At 38.9% G+C, this 12,304-nt stretch overlaps 1 protein-coding gene across 2 annotated transcripts in view; it reads left to right on the forward strand.

The window, feature by feature from the left end:
- The window catches only part of NEDD4 (NEDD4 E3 ubiquitin protein ligase), a 144,459-nt gene that overhangs the window by 121,842 nt on the left and 10,313 nt on the right, over nt 1-12,304 (forward strand). For both annotated transcript variants that reach the window (XM_003586572.6, XM_010809316.4), the window contains 5 exons: nt 384-505; nt 9,288-9,358; nt 10,832-10,927; nt 11,282-11,355; nt 11,631-11,691. In XM_003586572.6, the coding sequence (XP_003586620.1) occupies nt 384-505; nt 9,288-9,358; nt 10,832-10,927; nt 11,282-11,355; nt 11,631-11,691 (424 nt within the window). The remainder of the gene's footprint in view (nt 1-383; nt 506-9,287; nt 9,359-10,831; nt 10,928-11,281; nt 11,356-11,630; nt 11,692-12,304) is intronic.

Consider the following 12,304-nt stretch of genomic DNA (forward strand, 5'->3'; position numbering starts at 1 on the left):
TGGACTATTCTCAGTATCTTGTATAAGTAGAATCATACAGTATTTGACCTTTTATAACTGACTTAATTTCATTAGCATAGTGTTCTCAAAGTTTATCCATGTAGCAGTATGTGGTAGAATTTCCTTCCTTTTGAAGGCTGTGTAATATCCCATTATGTGTCTATACCACATTTATTTATCCATTTAGCTTTCAGAAACATTTGGATTGTTTCCACCTTTTGAACAAAATGACTGTTTTTAAAACCATTAAATCCAGTGGTCTAATATGGTTGTAATAGAGTTGAACAACTGTAAAAAGAGGGAGACAATTTACAATTACTTGTCATATTAAAATTTTTATATGAAATATAGAAAGGAGCATTTAAATGTGGTTGTCTTTACAGGGATAATTATACCCTACAGATAAATCCCAATTCTGGACTGTGTAATGAAGATCACCTCTCTTACTTCAAGTTTATTGGTCGGGTAGCTGGGATGGCAGTGTATCATGGCAAACTGTTGGATGGTTAGTATTTTTTTTAATTGGAGGATAATTGCTTTACATGTTGTGTTGGTTTCCACAATACATCAACGTGAATTAGCCATGTGTGTGTGTGTGTGTGTGTGTGTGTGTGTGTATATCTCCCCTCCCTCATGAGTCTCCCTTCCACCCAACCCCCCACCCTACCCCCCTCAGTTGCCACAGAGCTGAGCTGAGCTCCCTGTGTTATACAGCAGCTTCCCACTAGCTATCTTATTTTACACATGGTAGTGTATATGTTTTTTTTCTTTCTTTTTTTATTCATTTTAATTGGAGGCTAATTACAATATTATGGTAGTTTTTGCATTACATTCACATGAATCAGCCATGGGTGTACATGTGTTCCGCATCCTGACCCTCCCTCCCACCTCCCTCCCCATCCCATCCCTCAGGGTCATCCCAGTGCACCAGCCCTGAGCACCCTGTTTCATGCATCGAACCTGGACTGGCAATCTGTTTCACATATGATAATATACATGTTTCAATGCTATTCTCTCAAATCATCCCACCCTCACCTTCTCCCACAGAGTCCAAAAGTCTATTCTTTACATCTCAGTCTCTTTTGTTGTCTTGCATATAGGGTCATCATTACCATCTTTCTAAATTCCATATATATGCGTTAATATACTGTATTGGTGTTTTTCTTTCTGCCTTACTTCACTCTGTATAATAGGCTCCAGTTTCATCCACCTCATTAGAAGTAATTCAAATGCATTCTTTTTAATAGCTGAGTAATATTCCATTGTACTACAGCTTTCTTATCCATTCATCTGCCGATAGACATCTAGGTTGCTTCCATGTCCTGGCTATTGTAAATAGTGCTGTGATGAACATTGGGGTACATGTGTCTCTTTCAATTCTGGTTTCCTCAGTGTGTATGCCCAGCAGTGGGATTGCTGGGTCATACGGCAGTTCTATTTCCAGTTTTTTAAGGAATCTCCACACTGTTCTCCAGAGTAGCTGTACTAGTTTGCATTCCCACCAACAGTGTAAGAGGGTTCCTTTTTTCTCTGCATGCTCTCCACCATTTATTGTTTGTAGACTTTTGGATAGCAGCCATTCTGACTGGCGTGAGATGATACCCCATTGTGGTTTTGATTTGCATTTCTCTGATAATGAGTGATGTTGAACATCTTTTCATGTGTTTGTTAGCCATCTGTATGTCTTCTTTGGAGAAATGTCTGTTTAGTTCTCTGGCCCATTTTTTGATTGGATCACCTATTTTTCTGGAATTGAGCTGCAGGAGTTGCTTGTATATTTTTGAGATTAGTTGTTTGTCAGTTGCTTCATTTGCTATTACTTTCTCCCATTCTGAAGACTGTCTTTTCACTTTGCTTATAGTTTCCTTTGTTGTGCAAAAGCTTTTGAGTTTAACTAGGTCCCATTTTTTTATTTCTGCTTTTATTTCCATTGTCTGGGAGGTGGGTCATAGAGGATCCTGCTGTGATTTACGTAAGAGAGTGTTTTGCCAATGTTTTCCTCTAGGAGTTTTATAGTTTCTGGTCTTACATTTAGATCTTTAATCCATTTTGAGTTTATTTTTGTGTATGGTGTTAGAAAGTGTTCTAGTTTTATTCTTTTACAAATGGTTGACCAGTTTTCCCAGCACCACTTGTTAAAGAGATTGTCTTTTCTCCATTGTATATTCTTGCCTCCTTTGTCAAAGATAAAGTGTCCATAGGTGCATGGATTTCTCTCTGGGCTTTCTATTTTGTTACATTGATCTATGTTTCTGTCTTTGTGCCAGTACCATACTGTCTTGATGACTTTTGCTTTTTAGTATAGCCTGAAGTCAGGCAGGTTGATTCCTCCAGATCCATTCTTCTTTCTCAAGATTGCTTTGGCTTTTCAAGGTTTTTTGTATTTCCATACAAATTGTGAAATTATTTGTTCTAGTTCTCTGAAAAATACTGTTGGTAGCTTGATAGGGATTGCATTGAATTGCTTTAGAATTGCAATAGATTGCTTTGGGTAGTATACTCATTTTCACTATATTGATTCTTCTGATCCATGGACATGGTATATTTCTCCATCTATTTGTGTCACCTTTGATTTCTTTCATCAGTGTTTTATAGTTTTCTATATATAGTTCTTTTGTATTTTTAGGTAGATTTATTCCTAAGTATTTTATTCTTTTCATTGCAATGGTGAATGGAATTGTTTCCTTAATTTCTCTGTTTTCTCATTGTTAGTGTATAGGAATGCAAGGGATTTCTGTGTGTTAATTTTATATCCTGCAACTTTACTATATTCATTGATTGGCTCTAGTAATTTTCTGGTGGAGTTTTTAGGGTTTTCTATGTAGAGGACCATGTCATCTGCAAACAGTGAGAGTTTTACTTCTTCTTTTCCAATCTGGATTCCTTTTATTTCTTTTTCTTCCCTGACTGCTATGGATAAAACTTCCAAAACTATGTTGAATAGTAGTGGTGAGAGTGGGCATCCTTGTCTTGTTCCTGACTTTAGGGGAAATGCTTTCAATTTTTCACCATTGAGGATAATGTTTTCTGTGGGTTTATCATATATGGCTTTTATTATGTTGAGGTATGCTCCTTCTATGCCTGCTTTCTGGAGGGTTTTTTTTTTATCATAAATTGATGTTGAATTTTGTCAAAGGCTTTCTCTGCATCTATTGAGATAATCATATGGTTTTTATCTTTCAATTTGTTAATGTGATGTATCACATTGATTGATTTGCGAATATTGAAGAATCCTTGCATCCTGGGGATAAAGCCCACTTGATCATGATGTATGATCTTTTTAATATGTTGTTGAATTCTGTTTGCTAGAATTTTGTTAAGGATTTTTGCATCTTTGTTCATCAGTGATATTGGCCTGTAGTTTTCTTTTTTTGTGGCATCTTTGTCTGGTTTTGGTATTAGGGTGATGGTGGCCTCATAGAATGAGTTTGGAAGTTTACTTTCCTCTGCAATTTTCTGGAAGAGTTTAAGTAGGATAGGTGTTAGCTCTTCTCTAAATTTTTGGTAGAATTCAGCAGTGAAGCCTGGTCCTGGGCTTTTGTCTGTTGGAAGATTTCTGATTACAGTTTTGATTTCTGTGCTTTTGATGGGTCTGTTAAGATTTTCTATTTCTTCCTGGTTCAGTTTTGAAAAGTTATACTTTTCTAAGAGTTTTTCCATTTCTTCCAAATTGTCCATTTTATTGGCTTATAGTTGCTGATAGTAGTCTCTTATGATACTTTGTATTTCTGTGTTGTCTGTTGGGATTTCTCCAATTCCATTTCTAATTTTGTTGATTTGATTCTTCTCCCTTTGTTTCTTGATGAGTCTGGCTAATGGTTTGTCTATTTTATTTATCTTCTCAAAGAACCAGGTTTTAGCTTTGTTGATTTTGGCTATGGTCTCTTTTGTTTCTTTTTCATTTATTTCTGCCCTAATTTTTATGATTTCGTTCCTTCTACTAACCCTGGGGTGCTTAATTTCTTCTTTTTCTGGTTGCTTTAGGTGTAGAGTTAGGTTATTTATTTGATTTCTCTACTGTTTCTTGAGGTAGGCTTGTATTGCTATGAACCTTTCCCTTAGCACTGCTTTTACTGAATCCCATAGGTTTGGGGTTGTATTTTCATTTTCATTTGTTTCTATGCATATTTTGATTTTTTAAAAATTTCTTTTGTGATGTGTTGGTTATTCAGAAGTGTGTTGTTTAGCCTCCATATGTTTGTATTTTTAATAGTTTTTTTTTTTTTCCCCAGTAGTTGACATCTAATCTTACTGCATTGTGGTCAGAAAAGATGCTTGAGATGATTTCAATTTTTTGAATTTACCAAGGGTAGATTTATGGCCCAGTATGTGATCTATCCTGGAGAAGATTCCATGTGCACTTGAGAAAAAGGTGAAATTCATTGTTTTAGGGTGAAATGTCCTATAGATACCAATTAGGTCTAACTGGTCCATTGTATCATTTAAACTTTGTGTTTCCTTGCTAATTTTCTGTTTAGCTGATCTATCCATAGGTGTGAGTGGGTTATTAAAATCTCCCACTATTATGGTGTTACTGTTAATTTCCTCTTTCATACTTGTTAGCATGTGCCTTACATATTGGGTGCTCCTATGTTGGGTGCATATATATTTATAATTGTTATATCTTCTTCTTGGATTGATGCTTTGATCATTATGTAGTGTAGTATCCTTTTTTGTCTCTTCTCACGGCCTTTATTTCAAAGTCTATTTTATCTGATATGAGTATTACTACTCCTGCTTTCTTTTGGTCTCCATTTGCATGAAATATCTTTTTCCAGCTCTTCACTTTCAGTCTATATGCGTCCCTATGTTTGAGGTGGGTCTCTTGTAGACAGCATATATAGGGGTCTTATTTTTGTATCCGTTTAGCCAGTCTTTGTCTTTTGATTGGGGCATTCAATTATTGATATTCAGTAAGGTAATTATTGATAAGTATGGTCCTGTTGCCATTTACTTTGTTGTTTTGGGTTTGAATTTATAAACCTTTTCTGTGTTTCCTGTCTAGAAAAGATCCTTTAGCATTTGTTGAAGAGCTGGTTTGGTGGTGCTGAATTTTCTGAGCTTTTGCTTGTCTGTAAAGCTTTTGATTTCTCCTTCATATTTTAATGAGATTCTTGCTGGGTACAGTAATCTGGGTTGTAGGTTTTTCTCTTTCATCACTTTAAGTATGTCCTGCCATTCCCTTCTGGCTTGAAGAGTTTCTATTGAAGATCAGCTGTTATCCTTTTGGGGATCCCCTTGTGATTTATTTGTTGTTTTTCCCTTGCTGCTTTTAATATTTGTTCTTTGTGTTTGATCTTCATTAATTTGATTGATATATGTGATGGGGTGTTTTGCCTTGGGTTTATCCTATTTGGGACTCTCTGGGTTTCTTGGACTTGGGTGGCTATTTCCTTCTCCATTTTAGGGAGGGTTTCAACTATTATCTCCTCAAGTATTGTCTTATGGCCTTTCTTTTTGTCTTTTTCTTCTGAGACTCCTATGACTTGAATGTTGGGACATGTTACATTGTCCCAGAGGTCTCTGAGGTTGTCCTCATTTCTTTTACTTTTTTCCTCTCTGCTTCATTTATTTCTGCCATTCTATCTTCCACCTCACTTATCCTATCTTCTGCCTCAGTTATTCTACTGTTGGTTTCCTCCAGAGTGCTTTTGATCTCAGTTATTGCATTATTCCTTATTGATTGACTCTTTTTTATTTCTTCTAGGTCCTTGTTAAACTTTTCTTGTATCTTCTCAATCCTTGTCTCCAGACTATTTATCTGTAACTCCGTTTTGTTTTCAAGATTTTGGATCATTTTTACTATCATTATTCTGAATTCTTTTTCAGGTAGACTCCCTATCTCCTCCTCTTTGGTTTGGTTTGGTAGGCTTTTATCATGTTTCTTTACCTGCTGAATAGTTCTCTGCCTGTTCATCTTGTTTAGGTTGTTATGTTTGGGGTGGCCTTTCTGTATGCTTGAAGTTTGTGGTTCCTCTTTATTGTGGAGGTTCCTTCCTGTGGGTGGGATTGGATGAGTGGCTTGTCAAGGTTTCCTGGATAGGGAAGCTTTCATTGGTGTTCTGGTGGGTGGAGCTGGATCTCTTCTCTCTGGAGTTCAATGAAGTGTCCAGTAGTGAGTTTTGAGGTGTCTGTAGGTTTGGTGTGACTTTTGGCCACCTGTATTTTTGTGCTCAGGGTTATGTTCTTGTGTTGTTGGAGAATTAGCTTGGTATGTCTTGCTCTGAAACTTGTTGGTTCTTGGGTGGAGCTTGGTTTCAGTGTAGGTATGGAGGCTTTTGGATGAATTCTTGTTGATTAATGTTTCCTGGAGTCAGGAGTTTTCTGGTATTCTCAAGTTTTGGATTTAAGCCTCCTACCTCTGGCTTTCAGTCTTATTCTTACAGTAGCCTCAAGACTTCTCCATCCATATAGCACCGATGATAAAACATCTAGGTTAATGGTGAAAAGATTCTCCATAGTGGGGTAAACCCAGAGAGGTTCACAGAGTTACATGAAGAGAAGAGGGAAGAGGGAGATAGAGGTGACCAGGAGGAGAAGAGGGGGTATCAAAAGGGGAGAGAGCAGTCTAGCCAGTAATCAATTCCCTATTTGCTCTCTACAGTCTGGAACACTCAAGACAGTTTCATGGAGTTCCATAGAGAAGAGAAGAGGAGGAAGGAGATAGAGGTGACCAGGAGGAGAGGATGGGGGAAGTCAAAAGGAGAGAGACCAGTCTAGCCTGTGATCAGTTCCCTAAGTGTTCTCCACAGCCCAGAACACCTGAAGAGATTCACAGAATTAAGTAGAGAAGAGAAGGGGGAGGGAGGAGATAGAGGTGACCTGGGGGAGAAAAAGGAGTGTCAAAAGGGGAGAGAGCAATCAAGCCAGTAATCACACTCTTGAGTAAAAATGGGTACTGATGATTGAATTCTTAAAGGTACAGAATTGATAACAAATACCAAAAAGCAAAGATTAAAAATCTAGAGTGAAGGTTAGACTCTCAAAAATACAGTATTAAAAAAAATCGCAAAAGTTATAAAAAAATATATATATATATATGAAATGTGCTTTAAAAATAGGGTCTTTTTTTTTTGCAAGATGATAGTAGGTTTTAAAAAGGAAAATTAAAGGAATAATAAGGAACTTAAAAATTAAAAAATGATAATAGTAAAATATATCTAGGAATGTCTCTGGAGCTGTTGAGGGCAGTGTGGGGTCAGTTCAGTTTCAGATAGTTCCTTGTTCCAGCTTATACTTCTTCCCAGGGTCTATGCTGCTGCTGCTGCTAAGTCACTTCAGTCGTGTCTGACTCTGTGCTACCCCATAGACGGCAGCCCACCAGGCTCCCCCGTCTCTGGGATTCTCCAGGCAAGCACACTGGAGTGGGTGGCCATTTCCTTCTCCAATGCATGAACGTGAAAAATGAAAGTGAAGTCATTCAGTCATGTCCAACTCTTTGCATGGACTGCAGCCTGCCAGGCTCCTCTGTCCAGGGATTTTCCAGGCAAGAGTACTGGAGTGGGTTGCCGTTGCCTTCTCCCACAGGGTCTATAGGTCCCTTCCAATGTAGCCAATGCTAACTACAGGGTTTTAATCTGTTGCACTTGTCACTTCCAAAGTGGTTCCCTCTTCTTTATTTTGGCTTCCTCTGTTTGCAAGTCTCTTCAGTATGTAACTTCTGCCCGGATACAAGGGGGCGAAAGTGGTCATTTATTTAGGCTCACTTGTTCAATTGTGCTGTGGGGAGGGAGGAACACACTGCAAACAAACATCACTGCTGTGTATGGGGAGTGCTCACAGTGTCTTTGCCACACTGGGTTTGCTCCCACTCACAGCATGTGTGCTTTCCTGGTCTACACTGCTCAGGCTCCAGGTTGCTCTGCAGGGGAACTGTCTAAGGCGGCCCTAGGTTGTGTGCACTTTACAGGTCTAAGCCACTCAGGTTCAGGTTCTCGGGTACTCCACAAAGGCACAGACTTGGTTGGGCCTGCGTTTTGTGCCCTTCCCTGGTCCGAGCAGCTCAGGTAACCAGGTGCTTGGCGAGTGCACACTCCCCAGGTGGGGCAGTGCGTCTTATCACCTCCCCCATCCTAGACGCTCAGTTTCCTGGGTGCGCAGTGGGAGCGCCGTCTCGGGTGTGCCCTGTGTCTCCTCTGGGGAGCTGATCTCTGGCTGCGACCCTGCTGGCAGATGTCAACTGTCCAGGATCCCAGAAAGACTTGGTTAGCAACTGGGAGCCTGCTTGCAGTGTGGTGGAGGATGCCATCTCTGGGGCCGAGTTTGCCCCTTGCCTTCTGGCTCTGGCTGTCGCCCGCCTGCCTCTCTGCCTCCGTGGAGGATGGGCTGGTCCACTGTTGGCTAGCTCTCCTCTGGTATTTGCTCTTTGTTCTGTGAGCAGACCCGGCAGTGCCTTAGGTTAAAGCTTTTTGCCGGAAAGTTCTTTCTTGTTCTTTCCTTTTTTTTTTCCCTCTCTGGCTATCCCTTGGTTTGGGTTGCTATCTCACGTTAGCTCCCTCAGATTGCCCTCAGGGCATTCAGGCCCAGTCCTTACCCTACACAATGCAGCCCGCGTCTCCCTGTTCAGCCCCCACTTGCTGGTGGCAGACACCAGCGTCTGGGCTACTTCTCCACTGGGAGTTGCAATTAGGCGCGTAATCTGTGGGTTTTATTTATTTATTTTTTCCTCCCAGTTATGTTGCCCTCTGAGATCCCAAAACTCCCCACAGACCTGCCGGTGAGAGGGTTTCCTGGTGTTTGGAAACTTCTCCTCTTTTATGACTCCCTCCCCGGGATGGGTCTCCATCCCTAACTCTTTTGTCTCTCTTTTTATCCTTTTATATTTTGTCCTACCTCCTTTCAAAGACAATGGGCTGCCTTTCTGGGTGCCTGGTATCCTCCGCCAGCATCCAGAAGTTGTTTTGTGATATTTGCTCAGCATTCAAATGATCTTTCAATGGATTTGTGGGGGAGAAAGTGGTCTCCCTGTCCTATTCCTCTGCCATCTTAGTACCACCCTCTGTTAGTGTATATGTTTTAATGCTACTCTCTCAATTCATCCCACCCTCTCCTTCCCCCACTGTGTCTGCAAGTCTATTCTCTATGTCTGTGTCTCTATTCCTTGCAAATAGGTTCATCAGTACCATTTTTATAGATTCCATTTATATGCACTAATATACAATATTTATTTTTCTCTTTCTGATTTACTTTACTCAGATTGTTAATATTAAGCATAAAACTTTTTGGTATGTAATTATCTGGTTTCTTTTGCTTGGTAATCATTTTAAATATATTTGATTTTTTGCAAGGTTTTTTCATCCGTCCATTTTATAAGATGATGCTGCACAAGCCAATAACACTTCATGATATGGAATCAGTGGTATGTTTTTTTCACTTATCATATAAAGTATAATTTAACAGGCAACTGAATATCTTAAAGACTTACTTTTTAATGATGAAATCAATGGATGTTCTGAATATAAATGAACATTTCCCCCAACATTTTATTTGGAAAATTTACTAACATATAATAGAGTTGAAAAAGTTTTACAGCAGATATGTGTATATCTACCACCCAGATTCCACAATTGGCTTTTTATCCATACTTACTTTATGACATACCTATCCACATGCCTGCTCCCTATCTATCAACCCATCTTATTTCTTTAATGCATTTCAAAGAAAGTTTCAGGTATGAGTAAATTTCTCCCTAAATACTTCAGCATGCTATATACAATAATTTTGTGTGTCTGTTGTGTCAGTATTTGAATTGTGATCATTTGTGATGAATGACATGTTTTCAAACTGGCAGTCCAAAGCAAAGTTTTGAAATTAGGCTACTACATAGAAACAGAAACCCAAGAATTAAATCCTTGACTATACCCTTATAACCCATGCTGAATAGCATCATAGAAATGTGTAGAACACATGGATTCCAAGGCCTCTTCCATGGCACCAAGTCCCTTTCTCATGACATATTATCAGTATGAACATTATGTGCACGCATGCTTAGTTGCTTCAGTCGTGTCTGACTCTTTGCGACCCTATGAACTATAGCCCTCCAGGCTTCTCTGTCCGTGGCGTTCTTCAGGCAAGAATACTGGAGTGGGCTGCTATGCCCTCCTCCAGGGGATCTTCCCAACCCAGGATTGAACCTGCGTCTCTTATGTCTCCTGCATTGGCAGGTGGGTTCTTTACCATTAGTGGCACGTGGGAAGCCCCTGAACAGTATAGTTCTTTATAAATCATAACACTGCATAGTTATTGGAGTTAGAAAATTAAGGTTCTGTATTTAATTTGAGATTTTTCTTCAATTTAGGGCCAAGTATAAATAGCAGTCTCCTCAGAGTTACTTAATCATTTCAAACACAGTCTCATTGGCCATATGGACTGGTGCTGAGAGCCCCTGAATGTCATGGAAGTTAGGATATATCTCAGAACTGACCCTTTAACTGGATAATAAAAATCTGTACCTCCACTGCTTCCAAACAGAAATAGACTTCTAAACTTTTAAGCAGCACCATGCTATTGATAAATGCTTTTTTTTTTGGCCACACCCTGTGGCATGCTGGATCTTACTTCCCCAACCAGGGATGGAACTCGCACCCACCCTGCAGTGGAGGTATGGCATCCTAACCACTGGACTGCCAGAGAAGTCCCAATATCTGTATTTATACTCATGTACTTACTATTCATCTCTTTTTGTAACGTGTGTGTGTGTGTGTGTGTAAAAGAGATCCATCTGACCTTTTCGTCTTTTGTCCAGTTATTCAGACCTTCGGTTACTTTCTTTGCAGATTCAGGTATCTTCTTTCTGTACACAAATTTTAAATATGCAATTTATCCCATCTAGGATAGTGAGTATTACAATTCATTAAGATGGATTCTTGAAAATGATCCAACAGAATTGGACCTCAGGTTTGTCATAGATGAAGAACTTTTTGGACAGGTTTGTAAATTTTGATTTATTTAAATGGTACATAAATTGTGAAGCTTTAAACTTAAGTTTAATAACTTAAGCAAAATTTCATAAATTTAGACATTAAATAATGCATATACTCAACACATTTCTGCATTCTATTTTAAAATTTATTTTCCTGTAACAAAAGCTGTCTCTCAGAAAGAATTTCTGCTTCTTTGACTTTTGACTCATTCCATATGTATTTTAGTAAAACTAATATTTCAAGTTTCCTTAGCTTTTGAGTGGATTTAATTTAAAACACCAGGCTTCTTGTATAACTGTAATATGTATACTTTATTTTTTTCACTAAAATAATGTACAAGGTATCATGCTTAATTTCAGACACATCAACATGAGTTGAAAAGTGGTGGATCAGAAATAGTTGTCACCAATAAGAACAAAAAGGAATATATTTAGTAAGTATTTTGTTATACTTTACTATTTTTAGTAAATACTTCACTGGAAATAATTTTGTACTTCTTTCTGTGAAGATTCTTTGTATCTTCTTTTTCTTTCTCTAGAGTCAGAGTCTCAATATTCTTTTCTATAACAATTCTATACTTTTACTCACTCATTCAGTTTTTGCCTTGGACTTAGCTAGTCTTTATTTTTTGTTTCTAACCAGAATACGTGTACCTTAACATCTTTTCTTATTCCCTGTGAAAAAGATAAAATGTTTTCTTTCTTCTAGTCTTGTAATACAGTGGCGATTTGTAAACCGAATCCAGAAGCAAATGGCTGCTTTTAAAGAGGTATTCATTTTCTTTTGTTTCCTATCCTATAGTTTCAAAGCACAGTCCATTGTCATATCAGAGAAAAAAGGGACCTTATTGTATCAGAGAAAAAAGTAGTATGTGATTTGCTTTTTAAAGCCATCTTGAATTATGTTTTCATACTGAAGTAAAGTGTTACTCGCTCAGTCGTGTCCAAGTCTGCAGTTCCACGAACTGTAGCCCACCAGGCTCCTCTGTTCATGGAATTCTCCAGGCAAGAATACTGGAGTGGGTTGCCATTTCATTCTCCAGGGGATCTTTCCCACCCAGGGATCGAATCCAGGTTTCCTGCATTGCAGACAGATTCTTTACTGTCTGAGCCACCAAGGAAGCCCATGTTTTCATACTGAAGTGAAGTGAAAGTCACCAGTCATGTCTGACTCTTTGCAACCCCATGTACTATACACTCCATGGAACTCTCCATGCCCAAATACTGGAGTGGGTAGCCATTGCCTTCTCCAGGAGATCTTTCCAACCCAGTGATCAAACCCAGGTCTCCCAGATTGCAGGTGGACTCTTTACCAGCTAAGCCACCAGGGAAGCCCAAGAATACTGGAGCGGGTAACCTATCCCTTCACCAGGGGATCTTCTT

The sequence above is a fragment of the Bos taurus genome, chromosome 10, assembly GCF_002263795.3.
Source record: "Bos taurus isolate L1 Dominette 01449 registration number 42190680 breed Hereford chromosome 10, ARS-UCD2.0, whole genome shotgun sequence".
Taxonomy (NCBI): domain Eukaryota; kingdom Metazoa; phylum Chordata; class Mammalia; order Artiodactyla; family Bovidae; genus Bos; species Bos taurus.